At 39.9% G+C, this 26,904-nt stretch overlaps 2 protein-coding genes across 8 annotated transcripts in view; one reads left to right on the plus strand and one right to left on the minus strand.

The window, feature by feature from the left end:
* Positions 1-532: 532 nt before the first annotated feature.
* Positions 533-25,997, minus strand: vamp4 (vesicle-associated membrane protein 4). 6 transcript variants are annotated; one of them, XM_061888457.1, is made up of 9 exons: positions 25,832-25,997; positions 20,802-20,893; positions 18,180-18,281; positions 10,206-10,252; positions 10,004-10,054; positions 9,629-9,729; positions 5,796-5,875; positions 5,659-5,710; positions 533-1,444 (listed from the first exon to the last, which is right to left on the minus strand). In XM_061888457.1, exons 2-9 carry the CDS (start codon positions 20,802-20,804, stop codon positions 1,419-1,421), a joined length of 462 nt encoding a protein of 153 aa, XP_061744441.1. In that variant the 5' UTR covers positions 20,805-20,893; positions 25,832-25,997; the 3' UTR covers positions 533-1,418. The 6 variants fall into 6 exon arrangements, with proteins under 6 accessions (XP_061744441.1, XP_061744440.1, XP_061744439.1 ...); XM_061888456.1 differs by having other exon boundaries at positions 20,802-20,923; XM_061888455.1 differs by having other exon boundaries at positions 18,180-18,284; positions 25,832-25,996.
* Positions 9,637-26,904, plus strand: part of mettl13 (methyltransferase 13, eEF1A lysine and N-terminal methyltransferase) — a 76,352-nt gene continuing 59,084 nt past the window's right edge. The window contains exon 1 of one of the 2 annotated variants that reach the window (XM_061888450.1): positions 9,637-9,807. The gene's annotated coding sequence lies outside the window, so the exon portion shown is untranslated. Of the gene's footprint in view, positions 9,808-23,506; positions 23,623-26,904 lie in introns of those variants that run through there. The other variant, XM_061888452.1, reaches the window with a different exon arrangement.

Raw genomic sequence — 26,904 nt, forward strand, 5'->3', positions numbered from 1 at the left:
TTACCGCCGCTATGCCCGGAATCTGAAGTCATTGGTCTGAGCCTTCAAACAGAGGACCAAAACATCCTGTGCTGCCAAGGTGGGAGGGACCAAAATGTCCACTCGTGCAGACATTTATAGAATGTTTTTATTTTCCTGCTCTCTTGCAGAGAGCACATGAACAGAACTCCACTTCGTTATAGTTATCAGACGTGACATTTGTTGATGTTTTTAACAGTTCCTCTTTGAAATTCTCAGCGGAAAGAAATGAAAAACCCTTTAAAAGGGCAGAGCGGGGATGACGAGGGTCTATGATAATAATGAGGTCCGCCACGGTCTGAAATTTAGTGAGAAGTTGACGCTGGCCGCCGAGTGGCAGCGCAATAAAAAGTTGCCCTAATGAGAAACTTTTTTTTTTTCCTTCTTCTTCTCCTGTCAGCTTTGTTTACATCAACCGCCCCTTTAAATGTTCCTCCAACCCGTCTCCTCCATCTTTTACGGCTTGGATGGCCTCCTCTGGCGACTCGCTCAAACCAGATCAAACTGGAGAACGGACCTTTAAAAGCACTTTATTTCAGGAAAAGGGGGCAGAAAAAAAAGTAAGGGTTGGAATGCCAAAGAATTGTGTCGTGTTACAGAATCAATATTTACAGCTTCGAATAAATTAAGAGCAATAACATGGCAAGGTGGAGTTCCAATTCACAGCTTGAAATTGAAAATTCCTCGCAACATGACCCGTGGAATGCAAAGATCAGAAGGAGGTGACAAGTCCCGCATCTTACATACATCACATTTTACCAGCAGAAATGATAAGAGACTAAACAAAGACCTCTAGAATCACTACTGAACCAAACTCAACCATCTGTGCAGCAAGTGGGACAAGGAGACATTCTTAACCTGGAGGTTTTGGTTTCCACGCAGCGCTGCTGACCGCCTAAGGAGGAAGATGGCGGACATTTGGGATGGGCAGGTCTGGGCAGAGAGAAGATGCACCTCAGACGCTCAATGGCTTTTGTGCAAAAGTACGTGCACGTGCTCACCATGCATCCCACTTGAGAGAGAGCATGCACGTGCAGACTCACGGGCAGACGTCTGAGGGACATCTCCAGGCCTAATAAATAGTACAAGATGGCTGTCGCAGACAACGATTCAAGTTCAAACTGTATTTTTGTTCTATTGTCAGTAGTGTCCGTGCTCTTCTGTTAGGCAGTCGTAGCTAAAATACATAAGACTGCAATGCAGTGAATGACCTTCCTCTTTGTTGTTTGATGGTCCATTGTTTTAGGCCGCTATGATGTTTAATAATTTATATAATGATGAGGGGGTGAAGACTGCTTGGTTGGTTGGCACAGTCTGAGCTGGAGAGAAGAACCGTGCGCCGAGATCCCAAAGGTGAGGGGGGAGAAGTATCATCCGTCATCGTCCTCCTCCTCAAGACACTAGCGATATCGCATAATCACTGGAACTGCGAGAAAGAGACAAAGACATTTGGACTTTGATAACATTTTCTGGAAAAATAAGTTAAAAAAAAGCTTTGAGTTCAACCCATTGACATGCGTAATGTCGGAAGACTTTAGCTTTTGCTGAGAATGGCATACCACACAGTTAACCCCGACAAAGAGCCCGAAAAGGATTATGGCGGTGGTTTAGGGACTATCCATCCTTCCATTTTTTACCACTTGTCCCTTTTGGGGTCGGGGAGGGTGCTGGAGCCTATCTCAGCTGCATTCGGGCGGGAGGTGGAGTACATCCTGGACAAGTCACCATCTCATCGTAGGGCCAACACAGACAGACAAGACAACATTCACACTCTCATTTACACACTAGGGCCAATTTAGTGTTGCCAATCAACCTATCCCCAGGTGCATGTCTTTGGAGGAGGGAGGAAGCCGGAATACCCGGAGGGAACCCACGCAGTCACTGGGAAACATGCAACCTCCACACAGAAAGATCCGACCCCAGGATTGAACCCAGGACTACTCAGGACCTTCATATTGCGAGGCACATGCACTAACCCCTGTTTCACCGCGCTGCTTGGTTTAGGGCAGTGGTTCTTAACCTGGGTTCGATCGAACCCTAGGGGCTCGGGGAGTCGGCCTTAGGGGTTTGGCAGAGCTCAAAACACACCCAACTCATTGTCTCAATAAAAACTTCTCCCTATCGGCGTATTACAGATATGGTAACAGCAGAAGTTACACTGATTTGCAGGTGTGTAATTTGTTGTGAGTTTAGGCAGTCTAGTGTGAGTTTAGTGTCTGTTTTGTTCTTTGAACAAGGTGATGTTCATGCACAGTTCATTTTGTGCACCAGTTAAAAAACATGGTAACACTTTAGTATGGGTGACATATTCGCCATTGATTAGTGGCTTATTAACATGCAAATTAGTAACATATTGGCTCTTAATTAATCATCATTATTAAGTACTTATAATGCCTTATTCGGCATGGCCTCATTATAACCCTAACCCTCTTACCCTGGCCCTAACCCTCTAACCCTAACCAAATAACTCCAATTTAAGTCTTTATTACTTAGAATATGTTCCCCTAGTGTCCAAAAACCTCTAAATTAAGTCTTTGTTACTTAGAATATGTTCTCCATACTAAAGTGTTACCAAAAACATATAACTTTGTCTTGAATTTGAAAAAAAAAACATTTTATTTTTCACTAAGAAGGGTTCAGTGAATGTGCATATGAAACTAACGGGGTTCGGTACCTCCAATAAGATTAAGAACCACTGGTCTAGGGTCCATACTGGAGCATAATGTCTGGATTTTTGCGTGTTCAAGACAACACTATGAATGGACAGAGGGCGGCCATTGCCACCAATGTGTTGTGTTAGGGACTGATTGCTATGCTAATTAGGCCCATACCTACGGATGCATCTTAGTAGTAGGGGTGCTCCAACAAAAAAAATCGATTCAAATCCGTATCGTGATTCTTATATATTATGATTCTAAATTGATTTTAGGGCTGGGCGATATATCGATATACGCGATATATTGCGGGTTTTTCTGTGTGCGATATAGAAAATGACTGTATCGTAATATTCAAGTATACATTCTCACGCAGTTGTTTTAGCTGCGGGCATTACACTTCAGCATCTTGCCACTCCTTGTGTCTCCTTCTCTCAGAGTGTAAGCGCAGGTTCTTACACACGTCACATACGTATACGCCCTTGCCCAGCAGAGAAGTAGTAGCGTAGCTAACGTTAGCCGTGATGCTAGCGGAGTGTTACGAAGATGTGAATCTGGTAACAAATGAAGGAAGAATTAATTCCCAAGAAAAACAACAGGGGGTCCATCGTCTGGCGGTCGTTCGGCTTCAAGTGGGAATATGTCGAATAGACAACTTTAATTTGTCAAGTGTGGGGCACAAGCGTTGCTACCAAAAGTAGCATTACTGCTAATATGTAGCATCATTTGAAAAGTCACCTGCTATTAACTTTGATAAATAAGTTTTGCTAAATTGACTTAGTTGTGATTTCCCTCTCTGCATGAAAGTTTAAAAGTAGCATATATTAATGCAGTATGAATGTTTTAATGTAGACACATAGAATCATCATACTGCTGTGATTATATGTATCAAGTGTTCATTGAAGGCTAAGGAAAAATACCGAGATATATATCGTATATCGCGATAAGGCCTAAAAATATCGCAATATTTAAAAAAGGCCATATCGCCCAGCCCTGATTGATTAAAAATAAATAATTTTTATAAGGACGTTTTAGGCCAAATGTGAGTGTGAATGTCGTCTTGTCTATCTGTGTTGGCCCTGCGTTGAGTGGGTTTACCCCGCCTTCCGCCCTTGTGCAACTATGTTAGGCTCCACCGCCCCCCGCCACCCAACGGACAAGAGGTAGAAAATCTGCGTGATACTGTACAACAAGGGTGTCAAACATGTTTCCATCGAGGGCCACATCGCTGTTATGGCTGCCCTCATGGGGCCGCTTGTAACAGTTAATAATAAGAAATTACTATAAAAGATTGATCATGATATTATTACACAATTGCCTATGCATTAGATTTTTTTTTTCTTTTTAAATACACAGTAAAAAAAAACCACTGTAGAGCAGCTCAGTCGCCAGAATTTTACTGTAAAGTTTACAAGGATTTTTACAGCATATTACTGTAAATGGAAAAACAGTACCTCGGTTTTTTTCCAGTAAAATTCTGGCAATTGAGCTGCCAGATTTTACCATAAAATAATGTTTAATTTTTGTTGTGTATTGATTGATTGATTGATACTTTCATTAGTAGATTGCACAGTGAAGTACAATTGACCACTAAATGGTAACACCCCAATAAGTTTTTCAAATTGTTTAAGTCGGGGTCCACGTAAATCAATTCATGTACAATTTGATAATTCACTTGTTTTGAAATTATAAGTTAAGTAGATATTTAAGTTGTTTTTTTTAATTTAGAAAATGTTTTAGAATGTGTTATGTCATAATATTTGTTGCATTATTAGATAATATTAGGTTTAGAAAAATATGCAATTGAATGCAGTAAATGTATTTCTTCTGTCAAAATGGAAACAACACATTGAGAAAAGACATTACTTTATCGTCGCATATGATATCGATCATAATTAGGGCTGTGAATCTTTGGGCACCACACAATTCAATATGATTTTTTGGGGTAACAATTCGATTCAAAATCTATACTTTTTTAAACAACATTAAATTCCAGTTCTATTAATAACAACATTCCTACATAAAATAGATAAACAGCTCTGATCAAATTTTATATTGCTGAAAAGAAAACTGGTTTTGCTTGATAAAATACTTGCCAAGTATTTAATAAAGTCATATACAAATATGGCACCAAGAGATTTAACAATATGATTTATTTACCTGAGTGGCTGGACAGGACAAAAAAAAGTTAAATCGTTTTCTTTCTTTTTTTTTAATCGATTAGGAATCGTTAGAAATAAGAACGGTGATTAATCTGAAAATCTATATTTTTTTGACACCCCTAATCATGATACATGCAGCACATCGTTTGTGTTATTAAAACTGCGGTCTGGCTAGCTGTGTAAAAACAAATGTGTGTGGGTTAATACTTCAAATACTGTATTATGATTGTTCATGTTTTTCAGTAAATACAGATTGGTGTCTTGTTGCATTGTTGTGCATTACAAACTCAGCTGATCGCTTTTCTTTGCTAGCTTTTACGGCTAATACCGAAGCATGCCAATATGTTACGACACTAGAAAAAAAGTTCCTTTGTGTTCGCTCTTACATAAACAATGTTGCTGCAGCTTGGTTATTTCACAGCTTATGGAACGTAAAGGAAGTATTGTTGACGGTTTTCAAATGCCCTTTTAAAGTGATTTCGAGGTGGAATTGCTAAATTGCTAGCCATCAAGATCGCAACAATTGTTTTTATTTTAAAATGCAAAAAAAAATCCCAAACTTTTTGTCTTCTAGTCTCTCATAAGGATTTTGAACAATAGGCAACATTCCAAACAATGTGGAGGCCAGTAACAAAATGGTTTTGTAGCACACTGTAAAATTACTGTACCAAATAAAACATTGGGAGTATCTGTTGGAATCAAATTGTAACCTGAAGAATTGGAACAGGATCAAATAGTGAGGTGCCCAAAGATTCCCACCTCCATAGGCAACCACAGTGGGTCTCACTGGGTTGTTGGGAAAGCAAGGTATGTTAGATACTCACTGATGATAATGAGCAGGAGACCCAACACAACCAGAGCGATGATCATCTTCATCTGAGGAAGACAAACCAAACAACACCTGACATGACGCTCAACACCACTTAGGATGATGCACAAGTAGAGGTGGACGACAACACACCTTCATGTCCCGCCACCACATCCTCCTGTGCAGCTGTTTGGCCCGGCTGCTGAAAGCTGATGCGTTGTCTGATAGGCTTTCTGGGAAAGGCACACAAGGACACGTGAGGAGAAGTCATTTCAGGATCAGGAAAGGTAAAATAAAAAAAGTGGCGTATCATGTTTGCTTGGAGGTGACTCAGACTGCCTGATGCAATGTTACGTAAAAGTTCCAGAACACATGAAAGTGCGCTCTCTCAAGTTGCCAATTTATACGCAGCAGAACAAAAACACATTTCCTGCCTAATACTCAACGTTCCCTCTCGTAATTGTGCTGTTTACGCATGCTAACAGACGGTTACAGCTCCTTGGCGCACAAACACGTCTCTTTGTCCAAGGCCGGAGTTCTACTGGGAGTCTGTCATGCGTCTGCCGCCTCCGCTTCCATGTGACCGCCACTACAGAGGCTACAAGGCTCCTGCAAAGACGCTTGTTAATCTAACCACATTATAAACATGAAGAGGCGCATTGAGTCAAACTGCAAGCGTTAGCAGTCGTGCACCTGCACTGTGCGCCTGAGGGGACAAACGCAATAATCAGTGCACACAAATGTGTTCCAGATGTGCATTGTTGTCTGGTTTGGCTGCTTCGATGCCATTTGGATGCCAAAGACTGGCAATGGTTTCATGACTTGATCATGGCAGTGATGAGACTACAGGAAGTGTGTCTGCATGTGTGTTGTTAATGTAACATGTGAAACCTGACCTTTATAGTAACATCTTTACGTGCACGTGCCAGCACACAACTTATTACACAGTGACAAACTGCCGTAGGTAGAAAAACATTTTTCATTGATCCTCCTGTGCAAGCATTAGCCAGTTTCGGTTATGTTGACGTCAGTCAGCCAGTCCGAGGTGTTTCGAAATAAGCAAGTTAAAGGCCTACTGAAACCCACTACTACCGAACACGCAGTCTGATAGTTTATATATCAATGGTGAAATATGAACATTGCAACACATGCCAATACGACCTTTTTAGTTTACTAAAGTGCAATTTTAAATTTCCCTCGAGTTTCTTGTGGAAAACGTCACGGAATGATGACGCGTAGGCGTGATGTCACGGGCTGTCAGGAAATATTAGCGCTGCACCACTCGCGGCTAAAAGTTGTCTGCTTTAAACGCATAATTACACAGTATTTTGGACATCTGTGTTGCTGAATCTTTTGCAATTTGTTCATTTAATAATGGAGACGTCAAAGAAGAAAGCTGTTGGTGGAAAGTGATGGATCGCAGCTGTCTTTAGCACTGAGACACAGCCTGTGTTTCTTTGTGTGTTGTGAAGCAGAGCGGTCAAGTGAACATGTTTTCTCTACGTCAACCAGCATGTTTTTGGATGAGGAAATTGTGATATATATCTAACCGGAGACATCAGTGGATTATTCGTTGTCCTGCAGCAGCTGTCAAAAAAGGCAGCTTTGAGCTTGGCTCCTCGGCTTCTCTCTGAGACACTGCGTGTTCAACGCAGCCATCCGACCTCGGTATGTCTTAACAATTTTTAAATCTCACTAAAACACTATTAAAACAATAAGCAGATAAGGGATTTTCCAGAATTATCCTAGTAAATGTGTCTAATTACATCTGAAACGCTCACACTGCTGCCGCCCGGAGCCGTCGCTTTATTAATTTTTTTTTTCTTCTAGCCCTTCACTATCAATATCCTAATTCAAGAATCTTTCATTCTCGCTCAAATCAATAGGGAAATATTCGCTTTCTCGGTCCGAATTGCTCTTACTGCTGGTGGCTCCCCTTATAAACAATGTGAATATGTGTGGAGCCCCGCAACTTGTGACGTCACGCGCACATACTTCCGGTAAAAGCAGGGATTTTCTATTAGCGACCAAAAGTTGTGAACTTTATCGTCGATGTTCTCTACTAAATCCTTTCAGCAAAAATATGGCAATATCGCTAAATGATCAAGTATGACACATAGAATGGACCTGCTATTCCCGTTTTAAATAAGAAAATCTAATTTCAGTAGGCCTTTAACTTTACACTACTTTCCTATACATGTGATCTAATATTTTAGTTGTGGTATAAGCAGTAGTCTTGTATTGCATACAATTCTATAACTTTTAACGCAGTTATGTGCATTGTCACTACCCTCTTCACACATGGATCATCATCTACCTCTATCAACCCGTTACTTGTCTTTTTTAAGGGTTCTCAACCCTTTGGCTACAGACTAGTACCAGGCTGAGTCCAAACTGGATCTACAATCACTTTGACAGTTATTTAAATATTTTGCGTGACATCATGCACAAAAGTGCACTTTATTAATTATAAACTATAGTAGTGGCGTTCTGTACAAAAAGTACACTTTAATTTAGTGTTGTTTTGATAAGTTACAGAGAAGATTTTTACAGAGAGAAGGGAATTATAATTTAAGAAGAGAAATACTTTTTAAGATCCAATATTGTAGAACAACGCAGAAACGAATGAGTATAACAATAGCTGGGGTTAAAATATGGAACTGTTTAAAGGATTAAATAAAACACAGCACCAACATAAACCAGTTTAAAAAGCTTTTTAAATAATTTATCATTAGTAAATATAAGAAAGAAGAGCAAACATTGTTTTAGAAAGACAATAATATATAATATGTATATAAATACAATTTATGATTTCATAATTATACATATAGGTTATATTAAAATGTATATATTACCACTTTATATGGAATTTAAATAGTGTATATATATATAAGTGTACAAATGTATGTTTGATTTAAATGTTAAACTGTGTATATGAGACGTGTGCTACATATATGTTGCTTATATATTGTTTAAAAAAAAAAGTAATATAAGTGAAGCATGTTTTAGATTTTGTATATTTTGAACCTTGTTCTTGTTGTGATGGGGTAGGTTTATTTAAGCGTTGCTTCAACCTTCACCCTTTCGGCTCAATCATTGCTCAAATGAGTGTTTTTTTTTTTTTTCTTTTTTTGTTGTTGTTCTTTGTTTTATGTGAAGATTTCCGAAATAAATAACATAAAAATAAATAAATAAAAATAAGTCATCTTAGTGATATCATGCACAAAAGTGCACTAACAGCTTTTTTTAAAATGCTTCTGACAATCTTGCACTTTCTGTCTTGGAAATGACATGAATGTTTGTGCCACTGCTTAATGACTGTTTAATAAATACAGTTTTGGTAAATTGACTTAGTTGTGATGTCCCTCTGCATGAAAAGTTTAAAATGAGCATATATCAATGCATTATGAAGAAGAATGTTTTAATGTAGACACATAGAATCATCATACTGCTGTGATTATATGCATCCAGTGTTCATTCAAGGCTAAGGCAAAATATTGAGATATATATCGTATATCGTGACATGGCCTAAAAATATCGAGATATTAATAAAATGCCATATTGCCCAGCCTTACTTGGGATACAATTTGTCGCTTGTCCAAGCAGGTTTCATTAGTTCATAGTCATAGAGTTTTCAGGTTTCTATTGGTACAAGTGAATGAAACGGTAATGAAAGTGATTCCATCTGAACAACTGTTTCACTTCTTTGTATCTTAACTGTCGTTCTGCACCACAATACAGTGGAACCTTTACACACTGGGCATGTCCCCTCTTGCAGAAGATAAATACTGTACATTGGATCCTGCACAAGCCCTCAGACTAGATCTAAGTCTGTGAGCGTGAACTGATTAAACTTGCTTGGATGAGAGACAAACATCTTTCAGGACAATCTGAGCAGACCAGTTGCAAACACGATTCAATTACAATATTCAGATGCATTTATTGCGAGTGATTTGTACGAGTTAAACTACTCTAGTAGCGCTCACCTGACTTGTCCTGCAGGTCGTCGAGACGCTCGCCCCTCTCTATCACTTTGGAGATGTTCTCCTGCATCACATCGATCACCTCGTCCACCTGCGACTGCACACTGAAGACAGTCGACAACAATGGTGCCTTTGAGTTGGAACTATCTCAGAAGTTTCCAAAACGACATTGACAACATCAAGTAAGTCAGAATGAACTCTGGGCCTGGTCCCCACAAACATAGGCTGTGTTAAGGGTCCCTCTTACACAATACGCCAACAACCTGCAGCTCAGAATAAACACAACACGCTTGGTTATGTAATGCAGATACCAAAAACTATACTGGAAACACAACGTCTGACTTCTGGCACTGACTGAGGAATGTGTCTTGGACTTACTGTTTGAGTTTGTCATTCTGGGGTCCAAATTTGGGTCCTGTTGGCCCCCGCCTAGTGAACAGGTAGGAAAGAAGTCAGTTTTAAAAATAAGAACAACCATCAGGCAGTTACTTGATATGTACATGATGTGAGCAACTTTTAAGCCTTTAAAATGCAACACTGGACATTTGAACATTTTAAAGGATTTGAAGCACAAACTCACAGGAAAAAGTCTTCCTCCTCATCAGACTCTTCCTCAAGCAGGTTCCTCTGTGAACACAAAATGACCGATTAAAAAGTTACAAAGCTCTTTAAACAATAAAATAAGATATTATTTTGGTTATTTGCGCCTTGATGCAGTGTTAGTTTTGACAGCAGTTTTTAATTTATCCTTATTGATTGATTGATTGAAACTTTTATTAGTAGATTGCACAGTACAGTACATATTCCGTACTATTGACCACTAAATGGTAACACCTGAAAACGTTTTTCAACTTGTTTAAGTCGGGTCCACGGTAATCAATTCATGGTAAATTATTATTGTTATTATAATAATAATTTATTATAATGAATAATTTACTTATTCATAGTCTTTTGACAAAAATGTATTTTAGTTTTAGTCAACAAAGTTATTTCACATTTTAGTAATCGAAATTTAATCGACTAAAATATAAATTTAAAAGATAAGGGCACTTTAAAGTTTATTTGAAAACACCTTTATTTAGACTACCTGCAAAGCATTTGTTTAACGCAAAAGGTCTTATGGTCTAAAATGATGTAGTTTGTCAGTTTTCCTCCACAGATCAAAGCCAATAAATACATTTTAGACACTTAAAAAACAAAAAAAAATGTATGTTACATCGCAAAAGGTCTTGTGGTCTGGAATGATGTAGTTTGTCAGTTCTTCCTCCACAGATCGAAGCCAATAAATATATTTCAGACACTTAAAAAACAAAAAAAATGTATGTTACATCGCAAAAGGTCTTATAGTCTGGAATGATATAGTTTGTCAGTTCTTCCTCCACAGATCAAAGCAAATAAATATATTTCAGACACTTAAAAAACAAAACAAAATGTATGTTACATCTCTGGCAAAGCGAGTATGTATGTGTGTTGTGAAACAAAGTTACGATGCATACTTTCATAATAATTTGTTTATGAGCGCGGGAGAACAGAAAGCAGCAAATACACATACTGTATCTGGTGAGAAAAAATGTATCCATCAATTTTCTACCACTAGTCCCTCTTGAAGTCACATGGGGGCTGTAGCCTTTCGTTGGTAATAATTGCCCGCCTCAGATAAATAAATAAATAGGAACCGCTGCGTACACTACTACTTTTTGCTGCGTGTGTGCTGCGCGTTGGACCACAGTAAAAGTTGCATGCCTTTATATTGACCGTTAAATAAACTGTTCTTAAAGCAGATGAAAAAATGTATCTTTTTTTTTGTAAAGAAGTAATACAGTAGAATTAGCAAATAAAATACAGTTGCGTCGATGTCATCATATAGCGTCAAAAATGAAATATGTCCTCTTCTCCTTCTCTCAGGTGTACATAAATTTCGACACGGAACATGTTAAATCCAAACATTTTTGTATTGATGGTGAGAAATCAAACTTCTTATCTCACAAGGAAAAACATCGGAGTGGTTCTCCTCTGTAACTAACTCCCGGCCTCTTTTTCATGTGTGCACTGTTAAAGAGCCGTGATTAGTTCTTTTCCTAACTTGTCCCAGCCAACTAAAAAATGAAATTACAGATGATTGCGACTTGTCCAGGGTGTACGCCACCTTCCGCCCGAATGCAGCTGAGATAGGCTCCAGCACCCCGAGCGACCCTGAACGGGACAAGCGGTAGGAAATGGATGGATTTCGTTTCTGTCAACTTTTTCGTCTCATTTTTATTCCATGACTAAAATGTCAGTTCATTTTGTCATTGTCTTACTCAACAGTTTACACATTTTTTTGATTAGTCATCGTCTTATTTTCATCAGAGAAAAAGGTTATTGACGATAACTAAGACGGAAATTATGAGTCAACAAAATTAACACTGCTTTTTTGAAAGATCAATATGCAATTCGTGTGGATGTCTGAAATAAATGTAAAAAACATATATATATTGTTAAATAGCTCATTAAAATTGAACATCATTATCCTTATGACAGGCACAATGCTCTTGTATTGGAGGTGTACCTAATGTTGTGACCAGAGTATGTGCGTGGATTTACTACGATGACTTGCTGTCTGCACCTCAGCTTACATCAAAAGAGTATTGAATCCATTCCAGCAAAGTGAAATGATCCAAAGTGTGTGTGGATCAAGAGCAGCAGTCTAAAAGAAGGCGAGCCATCAGACACCACATGCTATTCATGGAGAATTAAAGAGGACAGGTGCACTAAATTCCTAACAAGAGGACTTTTCTCCCAATGTGGCTTTCTGATTGGACGAGGGGTCACAAGCTCACTGTCGCCGGGTGAGGAGAGACCGGCCTCTCCATCATGGGTTCATCTAAACACGGCACATGCATTATTACGGAATGTTCCGTAAGATTATGTGGAGTTTAGGCGACATTTCCTCCAGGCTCTGTTGGAATCGCAGAGACTAGTGGCAAACAAAAGGTGATGGGAGTATCCACAGCACACATTGGGTAGTAACAGAGTTGAGGCAAGGGGGTGGGATGATGTGCGTGTCCTCAGTTTGGCTGACACACCAACACGTGCAGGATTCTGGAAACAAAATGAACGTTGTGGCAAAAAGCACTAAGAGGACCTAACTATTTGATTTAGGATTAAAACTTGCATCAGCGTGATCCATCCATCCATCCATTTCCTACCGCTTGTCCCATTCGGGGCTGCGGGGGGTGCTGGAACCTGTCTTAGCTGCATTTGTTCATTCAAATACAGTCTTGCCTATTATTAAAGATGACTACCGTATTTCCTTGAATTGCTGCAGGGCATATAGTATGTGCCTGCCTTGAATTACTGCCGGGTCAAAATGGAGGAGGCTGATTTCAATGCCGGTAATTTGAAATCGCATAAAGGAAGAAGATTAAGAGCTATTCAGTAGGATTTAAGGTCCAAGCTTACATCACACTCAAATTTTTACTGTATACCTTTGGTAAGTGCCGGAGTGAGAAGAGGTTTTAAAATAATTAGCGCATGCTTACTTTTACCGCATGCCTTTGGTAAGAGAAGGAGTGAGAATAGGTTTTCAATTAATTAGCGCCCCGGCGGAAATTCAAGGAAATACGGTAATTAAAGTTAAAGTACCAATGATTGTCACACACACACTAGGTGTGTCCTCTGCATTTGACCCATCCCCTTGATCACCCCCTGGGAGGTGAGAGGAGCAGTGGGCAGCAGCGGTGCTGCGCCAGGGAATCATTAATGGTGATTTAACCCCCAATTCCAACCATTGACGCTGAGTGCCAAGCAGCGAGGCAATGGGTCCCATTTTTTTTATAGTCTTTGGTATGACTCGGCCGAGGTTTGAACTCCCAACCTACCAATCTCAGGGTGGACACTCTAAATACTTGGCCAGTGGTCCCCAACCACCGGGCCGCGGCCCGGTACCGGGCCGTGGCTCGATTGGTTCCGGGCCGCAGAATAATTTTTTATTCATTTAAAAAAATATGTTTTATCTTTTTATTAAATCAACATATAGAATACAAAATACACTTACAATTAGTGCACCAACCCAAAAAACTTCCCTTTTTCATGACCCAAAAAATAATAATCAACCCCCCCCCCCCCCCCCCCCCCCCCCCCAAAGTCAACGCCTTTGAAAAAACCCTTTTTAAACACAAAGAGGAATTGTTTGATGCAACAAAATCTGTTAACAGGAAGTTGCAAACCAACCAACCAACCCTTCCTTGGTTGAAAAATAATCAAATTTTTCTTTATTTAGATTGCCAAGATACTTGTGGTGGTGGTAGCCTGTTTAGGGGCATAGTCACAATGTCATTGTATAATTTTCTGTATATGATTTTCTTTAAAAAGGCAAAAAAAATGTATATACTCATTTAAAAACAAATCTGTGTAATTAGTATTAACATATCTATTTTTCATATATTTTATCATTGAGTTACATTTCTTGATTGTTCCAATGTACTTTTTGGAGAATGTTTCAAGTGTCTAGAGCAGGGGCGTCAAACTCATTTTAGCTCAGGAGGAAAATCTGTGCACACGTGGGGCGGACTATTAAAATCATGGCATTAAAACTAAAAAATAAAGACAACTTCAGATTGTTTTCTTTGTCTTGCTTTGGCCAAAAATAGAACAAACACATTCTGAAAATATTACAATAACAATATACAAAAAAATACAGGCAGTGGTAAAGTTTAGGTCCCTAAAGGAAGTGGAAGTGAATTAATGTTTATATAAATAAATTTAAATATGCATAAAATATTTGTTCTTTTGTATTATTTTTTAAATAAATAAAGTAACATTTATGACAACCTTTCTCCTAAGCGCAATATAGAATGTGAGCTATGAGAGGATAATGCATACATTCATCATTTGTTTTGACAAAACGGTTACAAAAAAGTGGGACCAAAACTTACTGTGGGACCACTTTTTTATGACTTGATGGCCAGGGACCCGATTTTGTAAATTATTAGCGCCAACACTGATGGAAGTATTGGTGCGTCCAAAACAGCAGCAGGCGGCTTTGGCTTGCGGACCGGTTCTAACACCATAAATAATTAATTTACGGGTTGGATCTGGCCAACGGGCTTTGACTTTGACACCATTGGTCTACAGCTGGGGTCGGCAACCCGATGCTCTTTGATCATTCTGATGCGGCTCAGCTTTTCACGGCCAGCTCAGCTTGTCATCCTGCTTGTCAAACCTCGGGACACGCCCACGGCCGCGCGCGTCTCCGTCCTGCAGCAGCTGGCGGTTGCTGCAGGACAAAGACATGTGGGCGTCCAAGTTAAAGCGCCTGACAGTGGACCTTTAAGATGTTTCACGCCAGAAGGCCGTTCTTGCTCAGAATCACAAATGGTGTGATATTGAAAACCTCCCCAAACCAGACAAACTTGTGTTCGAAACTTGGAACGCTATCCCCGACTTTTATGTGAACATGAAAAAGTATGCACTTGGAGTCCTGTCAATCTTTGGATCCACATATGCATGTGAGCAGGTGTTCTCCAACATGAACTTTATTAAAAACAAACATGGCACACGCCTCACAGATGGGAGTTTATAATGCTGTGTGAAGATAAAGGTGACGTCATACAGCCCGGATGTGGAGACGCTGTGCTCTACGGTTCAGGAGCAGAATTGACATTGGCCACGTATGATAAATATTTTAATTTCCTATAATTTTGCATATATTCACATCAGTGAAATAGACATTTTATTACTTAGGTTTGCAGCTGCAGCTGACTTCACGGCGCCAGTAAAAGGATGACAGCACAGAGAGAGGACGGCATTTTTGGTTCTCTGCTAGTGAATAATTTAAGTTTGGCGTTTTGTTTTTTCATTACTACAAGGAGGACTTAAATAGACATTAAGTATTTTACTTAACCTTCAACCCGACGTCTTTTTCAGAGTTAAAACGTTTTGTTGCATGTAAAAATTTTATTTCATTTTTTCTGCAGTCGTTCATTGATTTCATAAACGTAACCCATCATAGTTTGTTTATACATAGCACAAAGCAAAAAGAAAACTTTATATGCAGTGTTATTTCATTAATTTTTTATTTTTTTTTAAATTTGTCCTGTCCAGCTTCTCAGGCAAATCATATAGTTGATGTAGATGCCCATATCGGCTGTTCACATTTACTTTACAGAAGAGAAGTGTAGGATACTTCTCTTGTTGCCTTATTTAAAGTTGACTTTATTAAATTTATTTATATTATCATTTTGTGCAGCCGGGCTGGAGCAGCAAGGGATATAAAGAGAAAAAAAGGAACACAGAGGGGGAAATTGTGGGGATCAGAGGGGGATAGACAGTGTTATTTCATTTTAAATTTCAAAAGAGTTTTGTGGCTCCCATTGTTTTCTTTAATTTGTGAAACGGGTCAAAATGGTTCTTTGAGTGGTAAAGGTTGCCGACCCCTGGTCTAGAGAATGTTAGTGACTTTGTTTTGTAGCAACAAATCTAGCATTTTATTCTTGTGGTATTGTAAACTGTACTTGCGATTAGAGACTCTACTTCTGTCCCTCATGACGCCACAGTTTGCATTCCTGCTACTGTTGGACTTTCTCTCCTTAATAACCACCACTGTCCTCTTTAATATTTGCACATTTTGTAACTGGCATATCTGGGATATATTGAAATACGTCCACATTGCAGACATGCTGCCTCCTCTGCAGACAATGCAGCTGTCGTCACAACATCCTGTTTTGGCAGCGCTTTCTGGCAGTCGAAGACTTTTTTTCGGAGGATGCATCATTTTCGGTGCATCACTGGGTTCAATCCCAGGCTCAGGATCTTTCTGTGTGGAGTTTGCATGTTCTCCCCACTAATGTGTGGGTTCCCTCCGGGTACTCCGGCTTCCTCCCACTTCCAAAGACATGCACCTGGGGATAGGTTGATTGGCAACACTAAATTGGCCCTAGTGTGTGAATGTGAATGTTGTCTGTCTATCGGTGTTGGCCCTGCGATGAGGTGGCGACTTGTCCAGGGTGTACCCCGCCTTCCGCCCGATTGTAGCTGAATTAGGCGCCTGCGCCCCCCGCAAACCCAAAAGGGAATAAGCGGTAGAAAATTGGATGGATGGATGATTTGATGTTCATTGTTTCCACAATTTCAAACACACCGGCCGTGCATAAAAGGGGATTGGTGGAGAATGAGGAAATGTTGTGTGTCTGGGGAAGCACAGTGGGAATATATATTGGAATTGGGTCGGTTTTTAGCATAAGAATATCAATAAAAGTTAAAAATAGCTTCAGACTTTGTGTGACCTCTTCTGGAAGCTACAATACATCCATCCATCCGTCCATCCATCCATTTTCTACCGCTTGTCCCTTTTTGGGGTGGCGGGGGGTGCTGGAGCTTATTTCAGCTGCATTCGAGTGGAAGGCGGGGTACACCCTAGTCAAGTCGCCACCTCCCCGGACAAGTCGCCACCTGGCTACAATACAAGACATTTAATTTGTTTTCACGTAAAAACACCTCTTTTTTTAGGGTGTGACGGCTTTAATTTTGCCGTGGCGGTGCGCCAACAACAGTTACATTAAGGAGAAACTTGCTCTTAAAGGGGCCATATCATGCAAAACCAACTTTTCTAACCTACTGGTACTTGCTGTTGTGTATTTGAGAGCTACATAAGTTCAGAAAATTTGAAATCAAACCGTGGAGATATTGCATAAACAAACAATCTTGCCTTCCTTCATACTGCTGGGAAACGATGCGTTCGGAATTTGCCCCATTGGTGACGTCATCCATGTATCCATCCATCCATATATGGTAGAGGTTTACCTAAAGTGCCTTGCACAACTCCGCCTTTGTAGTTCGGCGACGTAGTCAATAAGCTCCTTTTTCTCTATCCTCTTGTTGTGGGGCAGACTGTCTTATATGTGCACATGCATTCTCCGATGTTGCCATTTCTGATAGTAGCGTACAGTTCTAACTAATATTTGTCAGTAGGCTCGTTATGGAAGTGCTGAAAAATTACAACAAAAATGGCCGGGAGAAGGAGCAGTTGGAGTGGAGGCACATAAATAAGACCACCCACAAAACGGCACATCTTGAAGAGACGATCAGAACGGAGCTACAAAACGGTCTGTAAAACATAATCCACGCAACATTTGGACCACAGAACCATTGTTACATGCCATGTAGACTACAAGGAGGTGGTTTAAATGTAGGGAAAAATCATATGACCCCTTTGAAGCGGCAGTATGTAATAATAGTTCTCAAGGTTTGTTTTCTTCTGCCCTGTTGCGCTCCCTAATGTTGGGAAGTAATATTTACTAGCTGTGTATTGTTTCATTAAGCTCTACAAGTCAGCATCGATTGCTGGTGCTTACACAACAAGTGGCGTCAAGGCAGATACTTTAAAAAAGGATGCTGTGTCGCCATTGCAACAACAGAACACATGTGTCATTAGCAGCTACATCATTCGGAAGTTAAAATTACAAGTGGACTTAGATGACTTATTTCTAAATATATCTTAGGTCTGGTGAGCACGTACATAAACACTTTCACACACATCAGCATCATCATCGGCAGTCAAGTCTCTCTCTTTTACCCTCTCGCTGCGAATGGATCCCGTGACCTCGTCGTCATTGAGGTGTCGTTTAAACTTTGGGGGCATATCTGTGTTGATCTGCTCCTCCCGTTCAGGCTCCCTCTGCTGAACGAAGGGAGAAGGTAGATTATTTTTAAAAAATAGCTAGCAAATGGTTAATGAAAGCAACAGTCCATAAACATAGTGCACTATGATAAGTTGTTTATTAGGTCTTTAATGTACACCTGCACATTGTTTGCTATATTATTGCAAAGACGTTCATAAAATGTGCACTTAATTATTACTATACATTTACATAATAAAAATCAACTACAGGCTTCCCAAATGCTGTAATAAATTAAGCATGATGAGTTGACTTGAAACTGTTTAATGTTGCACTTTTTATATATAGAAGAAAAGTTTTGTCATTTTATTTAATCCAAGCACGTGGGCAGAATTATTATAGTGTTCCCAATGTTAAAAAGGATAAAGCCATTGTTTACAAATTTGGTAAATAACCCAAAAATTTATATTTTGTTGTTTTCTTACTGTACCGAAAATGAACCGAACCGTGACCTCTAAACCGAGGTACGTACCGAACCGAAATTTTTGTGTACCGTTACACCCTTTACTATATATGTATGTATATATATATATAGAGAGAGAGAGAGAGAGAGAGAGAGAGAGAGAGAGAGAGAGACACACACACACACATACTGTATATATATTTGCGCATATAAATATATCTATGTATGTGTGTGTACACATATGTAAATACTACGACTGTGAATCTTTGGGTGTCCCACGATTCGATTCAATATCGATTCTTGGGGTCACGATTCGATAATATATTGATTTTTTTCGATTCGATTCGATTCTTGATTCCAAAACGATATTTTTCCGATTCAAAACGATTCTGTATTCATTCAACACATAGGATTTCAGCAGGATCTACCCCAGTCTGCTGACATGCAAGCAGAGTAGTAGATTTTTTTTTTCAAAAGCTTTTATAATTCTAAAGAACAATGTTTTATCAACTAATTGCAATAATGTAAATTTGTTTTAACTATCAAACGAACCAAAAATATGACTTATTTTATCTTTGTGAAAACATTGGACACAGTGTGTTGTCAAGCTTATGAGATGCGATGCAAGTGTAAGCCACTGTGACACTATTGTTCTTTTTTTTTATTTTTATAAATGTCTAATGATAATGTCAATGAGGGATTTTTAATCACTGCTATGCTGAAATTATAACTAATATTGATACTGTTGTTGATAATATTCATTTTTGTTTCACTACTTTTGGTTTGTTCTGTGTCGTGTTTGTGTCTCCTCTCAATTGCTCTGTTTATTGCAGTTCTGAGTGTTGCTGGGTCAGGTTTGGTTTTGGAATTGGATTGCATTGTTATGGTATTGCTGGGTAGTGTTTTTTTGGATTGAGAAAAGAAAAAAAGAAAAATAAATTAAAAAAAAAATGAGAATCGATTCTGAATCGCACAACGTATTCGAATCGATTTTTTCCCACACCCCTAATAAATACACTCAAAAAATACATCAAAATAATATAGTCCAGTAATATTTAATGCATATACTTAAATAACAATAACAGACCAAATTATTTATAACAGAGACCATGTAATTTCCTGCCGGTAAACCTGCAAAAAAAAAATTCTGAGGTTTCTTTATGTTTACATTTTCACACTTTGCACTATTTTGTTACACTTTGTTAAGCGTTTCTTACATAAAGTTTATTTTTGCACTTGAATTCAAGAGGTTAGTGTTCAGTGTTCAACTTGATTTTAGATTTTTGTTCACATTGATTGTTTAAGTTGTGTTGACATTTCTTTTCCCTTCTGCCTTGATAGCCGAGAAGATTATAATCAGAGGAAGGTTACAGCATTTGAAATAAAAATATCCACATTTTATATATTTGTCTCCTGGTGTATATTTTTCATCGGCCATGCAAAAATATCAATAATAATGGATATCGACCAATATAAAAGACTTTTATCGTGATACATTTTCAGCCTTATTGCCCAGCCCTCGTCGCCAATGGGGCAAGATTTTTTTTGAATACCACAGCAATGTCGCCATGGTTTGGTTTTAACTTTTCAGGACTTATGTAGATCACAAGTACACAAAAACAGGTAACAACAGGCAAGCAAAGTTGTTTTTTCAATCTGTGAATTTTAGGACTACAATGCATATTGCTGAATTTCCCTCAGGGATCAATAAAGTACCTTCTATTCTATTCTATATCTTTGGGTCAAACATGCTTTTATGTCATAAAAAAAACAAAAAAACATGCCTGTTTATTATATTCTATGGGGACGGCGTGGCACAGTTGGGAGAGTGGCTGTGCCAGCAACCTCAGGGTTCTTGATTCAATCCCCACCTTCTACCATTCTAGTCATATATGTGTCTTTGAGCAAGACACTTCACCCTTGCTCCTGATGGGTCGGGGGTTAGGGCCTTGCATGGCAGCTCCCGCCATCAGTGTGTGAATGTAGAAATAGTATCAAAAGTGCTTTGAGTTCCTTAAAAAGGTAAAAAAAAGCGCTATACAGGTATAATCCATTTACCATTTATCTCAAAGTAACCAAATGCACTTGAATCTCAAGATGACCATAAAACATGTACCATTGAATCGAGTTCAGTTTTGAAACTGTGGCTTTCTCCACGCGTCCAATTCTGGCACGGCAACCGGAAAAGTGGACTTTCAGAGAGAGCAACTTTCCAGAAAATGAAGAGAAGAGAAGTCACTATAGCATGAAAAGACATAGAGGCAGAGGGAACTGTCTAACATGGTAGGATTATGGAAAACATTAATCTAGGAAAGCAGGTGTTAGTTACATGCACAGCAGCATCATAGAAGGGACTGTCAACAAATTAGGCGACAAGAAAGATGCAATAAGGTATACATTTCTTAAATCTAAAATAATAGTTTTAGGCTCTAACAATGTTGTAGAGCAGGGTTTAGGAAACCTACGGCTCTCGAGCCAGATGTGGCTCTTTTGATGACCGCATCTGGCTCTCTGATCAATCTTAGCTGACATTGCTTAAACACGATACGTAATGAATAATTCCATGTTAAAAATGACATTTAAAATATAATACATTTTCATGCATTTTAGTCCATCCATCCATTTTCTACCGCATCTGTTCAGTCGCATTATTTTGCACTATTTTGTTACACTTTGTTATGCATTTCTTAAATAAAGTTTATTTTTTCTGTTCAGTCGCATTAATGGTAAGAGGTATTTCATTTACGGGGGACGGCGTGGCGCGGTTGGGAGAGTGGCCGTGCCAACAATCTGAGGGTTCCTGGTTCAATCCCCACCTCCTACCAACCTAGTCATGTCTGTTGTGTCCTTGAGAAAGACACTTCACCCTTGCTCCTGAATTGTTTATTCCTCACCTTTTATGTAGGTAGAAATACCACAGATTACATCAAAACACCTTTTTTTATTTTGATACTAGCGGATGTGATGAGCAGAGCTTTTTTGTGAAACCAAATGTCTGTGACTGGTTTGAGAAGGTGTCTTGACATGTTTCCATGACAATAATAACGAATGATCCTACTGTCTGCCTTCTGCCTCTGTCTTTCCTTTCTGTCCAGCTTTTACCACATCATTTTAAAGCAGTTACAGCAACAATCCACATTTCATGTTATCAATGCAGTAAACTCCTTTAATCGTTTGGCAGCCCTAATGGTTTTATTTCAATGTACGACGTAAATTGACTTTTGTAATTTTCGCGTGGTACCCAGGGACCGGATCTGCGTCGTAGGTCAGCGTTTGGGTCAGTGAAGCATATTGCTCCTTAGTGCATTGGTTCTCAAATGGGGGTACGGGTACCCCTTGGGGTACTTGAAGGTATGCCAAGGGGTACGTGAGATTTTTTTTTTAATATTCTAAAAATATCAACAATTCAAAAATCCTTTATAAATATATTTATTGAATAATACTTCAACAAAATATGAATGTAAGTTCATAAAGTGTGAAAAGCAATGCAACAATGCAATATTCAGTGTTGACAACTAGATTTTTTGTGGACATGTTCTATAAATATTGTTAAAGATTTTTTTTTTGAGAAGAAATGTTTAGAATTAAGTTGATGAATCCAGATGGATCTCTATTACAATCCCCAAAGAGGGCACTTTAAGTTGATGATTACTTCTATGTGTAGAAATCTTTATTTATAATTGAATCACTTGTTTATTTTTCAACAAGTTTTTAGGTATTGTTATGTCCTTTTTTCCAAATAGTTAAAGAAAGACCACTTCAAATGAGCAATATTGTGCACTGTTATACAATTTAATAAATCAGACACTGATGAAATAGTGCTGTATTTTACTTCTTTTTCTCTTTTTTTTTCTCAACCAAAAATGCTTTGCTCTGATTAGGGGGTACTTGAATTGGAAAAAGATTCACAGGGGGTAGGTTGAGAACCACTGTATTAAAACATTGGTTCTGTTGCTGCTGTGTTGATATATACTAATATATACTCAACTTCTTTTGAGTTGCGCGGTTGGAAGAGTGGCCGTGCCAGCAACCTTTGGGTTCCTGGTTTGATCCCCACCTTCTACCAACCTCGTCACGTCCGATGTGTCCTTGAGCAATACACTTCACCCTTGCTCCTGATTGTGGTTAGGGCCTTACATGGCAGCTCCCACCATCAGTGTGGGAATGTTTGTGTGAATGGGTGAATCTGGAAATAGTGTCAAAGCCCTTTGAGTACCTTTAAGGTAGAAAAGTGCTATACAAGTATAACCCATTTACTATTTATTATTGGTTAACTTCAGAATAACAATGTTATTAAAGGCCTACTGAAACCCACTACTACCCACCATGCAGTCTGATAATTTATATATCAATGATGAAATATTAACATTGCAACACATGCCAATACGGCCGGTTTAGTTTACTAAATTGCAATTTTAAATTTCCCACGAGGTATCCTGTTGAAAACGTCGCGGAATGATGACGCTTATGTTGACGCGTGCTTGTGACGTTATTGGTTGTAGCGGACATTTTATCCCTGCACCACTCACGGCTAAAAGTCGTCCGATTTAATCGCATAATTACACAGAATTTTGGACATCTGTGTTGCTGAATCTTTTGCAATGTGTTCAATTAATAATGGAGACTATAAAGAAGAATGCTGTTGGTGGAAAGCGGTGGATTGCAGCTGCCTTTGCCAACCAAAACACAGCCGGTGTTTCTTTGTTTGTTGTGAAGCTTTAATATGGAACAAAGCGGTCAAGCGAACATGTTTACCACATGTCAACCGGCAGGTTTCGGGGAGAAAATTGTGATATTAAGTCTGCTCTTACTGGAGACATGAGCGGAGCTTGCGTCCTCCTGCAGCAGCTGTCAAAGAGGCAGCTGTGACTTTTTTGGCACCTCCATATGGCTTCCCTCAGAGACACGGGCGGTCACCGCAGCCCTCCGACTATCAGGTATGACTTTATAAGCTCACTAAAACACTAGTAACACAACAAGCAGATAAGGGATTTTCCAGAATTATCCTAGTAAATGTGTCTAATAACATCTGAATTGCTCCCACTCGCCTTTTTTTCTTTCTTTCTAGTGCTTCACTCTAACTTTCCTCATCCACAAATATTTCATCCTCGCTCAAATTAATGGGGAAACCGTCGCTTTCTCGGCCAAAATAGCTCTCACTGCTGGAGTCCATGATTGTAAACAATGTGAGGATGTGAGGAGCTCCACAACCCGTGACGTCACGCACACATCGTGTGCTACTTCTGGTACAGGCAAGTGTAACGCAGGTGTCAAATACATTTGCGGAGACTATTAGGCTCTTGTCTTGCTATTTACTCTTTGCGCACTTCCTAGTCACGTGACCGCTACATGACTGGTATGCTCTTGCTGTAGTTAATCTTTGGCAACTCAGCGCACTCCTCCCTTGTCACGTGACCGCCGCGGTCCAATTGGTGGTGCTTATAAGCCGATAGCAGGAAGTAGCCAGGAGACAGGACATGAGATCGATTGCATTTCTGCTCGAGAGCCGACTTCCAGCGCCAGATTCTTTTGTCATTAAGCTGTGTTTGACTGTAGAAGCTCAATTGGCCAGGCTTCTCTTTTTGATGGCGAGCTAAGGAAAATAATCATCTAGTCCAAGGATCAAGTTTGGAAGATTCCAGCCAGGAACCTCACCACCTGCTCTGTCTGGGCTGGTAGGAGGTTCTCGAGCCGACCCTTTACAATTGTCACTTTACCTGCAGCACATGGACTGTAGCGGTCACGTGACTAGGAAGTGCGCAAAGAGTAAATAGCAAGACAAGAGCCTAATAGTCTCCGCAAATGTATTTGACACCTGCGTTACACAAGGCTTTTTTATTAGCGACCAAAAGTTGCGAACTTTATCGGCGATGTTCTCTACTAAATTCTTTCAGCAAAAATATGCATCGGTTGGGGACATCTCTGCGCTGCTGATCCGCCTCCACTTTGGATGGGACTCTCGCTACTGTATTGGATCCACTTTGGACTTGATTTCTCACGGTTACGTTAAATCCACTATGGATTGGACTTTCACAATATCATGTTAGATCCGCTCGACATCCATTGATTTCGGTCCCGTTGGGCGGGGATCCCCACGGAGGATCCCCACATATGTGGTCCTCTCCAAGGTTTCTCATAGTCACCATGGTCGACATCCCACTGGGGTGAGTTTTTCCTTGCCCTTATGTGGGCCCTACCGAAGATGTCGTGGTTTGTGCAGCCCTTTGAGGCACTTGTGATTTAGGGCTATATAAATATACATTGATTGATTGATTGATTGACATATGGCAATATCGCGAAATGATCAAGTATGACATGTAGAATGGACCTGCTATCCCCGTTTAAATAAGAAAATCTCATTTCAGTAGGCCTTTTTAAGAATAAGAGACGTATTATACTCTGAAAATGTCGGTCTTACTTAAAAACGCACACATTTAGTTGTAGTCAGTGTTAGAAAATATTATATGGCTCTCGCTGAAGTAAATTTTTTAAATATTTGGCTTTCATGGCTCTCTCACGGCGGCAGAGGGGTTACTGCGTCTGCCTCACAATACGAAGGTCCTGAGTAGTCTGGGGTTCAATCCCGGGCTCAGGATCTTTCTGTGTGGAGTTTGCATGTTCTCCCCGTGACTGCGTGGGTTCCCTCCGGGTTCTCCGGCTTCCTCCCACTTCCAAAGACATGCACCTGGGGATAGGTTGATTGGCAACACTAAATGGTCCCTAGTGTGTGAATGTTGTCTGTCTATCTGTGTTGGCCTGCGATGAGGTGGCGACTTGTCCAGGGTATATCCCGCCTTCCGCCCGATTGTAGCTGAGATAGGCACCAAAGACCCCCGCTACTCCAAAGGGAATAAGCGGTAGAAAATGGATGGATGGATTGGCTCTCTCACCCAAAAAGGTTCTCGACCCCTGCTGTAGAGGATACATTTAAATCCCTACCAAATAGACTAATTTAACCATTATTTTATTTTACAAAACAAAGCCAAAGCACAAGTCTCCATACCCCCAAAGTGACAAGAAACGTCGCTAATTAAGCTGTGTCATTGCTGCTTTGACGTGTCCTAGCATTTATGCTAAGCTAAGCACGCTAACGGGCCACCGAGTGTGTGTTCCCATCACATTACAACAGAACTGGGGGTAACTCACGCTGTGGCGTCAACGTAAGAGCTTCTTTGGAAAAGCTGCAAGGTCTCACCAAACTCTACCCGGAGGACGAGACGCCAAGAAGGGGACCATGATTGTGGAGGTCTGCCTACCTTTCCGCCACTCTAGCTAAGCGTCTGGTCACGTGACCAGGAAGTGAACGCAAACAAACCGCTGGAAACGGGCAGATGCTACTATTATTTCGATTTTTACTATCGTTACGTTATTGCAAAGGATTTATTGTATCATGCGGGTCGCTTTGTATGTGTAAAACACACTAATAACGTGCTTTTGCAGAGTAAACCAAATAGTAAATGATACAAACCCATAAGTACCGTAATGGGGCCGCCATCTTGAAGGGGGCAACATCTCCATCTGCTGACAGGTGTAATGAAGTGTCAGCTCATTTAATCCATCCATTTTCTACCGCTTCTTCTCTTTTGGGTCGTGGGGGGCGCTGGTGCCAAACTCAGCTACAATCGGGCGGAAGGCGGAGTACACCCTGGACAAGTCGCCCACTCATCGCAGGGCCAACACAGATAGACAGACAACATTCACACACTAGGGACCATTTAGTGTTGCCAATCAACCTATCCCCAGGTGCATGTCTTTGGAGGTGGGAGGAAGTCGGAGTACCCAGAGGGAACCCACGCAGTCACGGGGAGAACATGCAAACTCCACACAGAAAGATCCCGAGCCCGGGATTGAACCCTGACTACTCAGGACCTTCGTATTGTGAGGCAGACGCACTAACCCCTCTGCCACCATGAAGCCCATTTAGTCCATCATAACTTTTGTAAATACTAGGGGTGTGGGAAAAAAATCGATTCGAATTTGAATCGCAATTCTCACGTTGTGCGATTCAGAATCGATCCAATTTTTTTTTTAAATCGGTTAAAAAAAAATGTGTTAATTTTTTTTTTTTTTAATCATTCCAACAAAACAATACACAGGAATACCATAACAATGCAATCCAATTCCAAGACCAAACCTGACCCAGCAACACTCAGAACTGCAATAAACAGAGCAATTGAGAGGAGACACAAACACGACACAGAACAAACCAAAAGTAGTGA

This window comes from Nerophis ophidion, linkage group LG26 (assembly GCF_033978795.1).
Source record: "Nerophis ophidion isolate RoL-2023_Sa linkage group LG26, RoL_Noph_v1.0, whole genome shotgun sequence".
Classification (NCBI taxonomy): domain Eukaryota; kingdom Metazoa; phylum Chordata; class Actinopteri; order Syngnathiformes; family Syngnathidae; genus Nerophis; species Nerophis ophidion.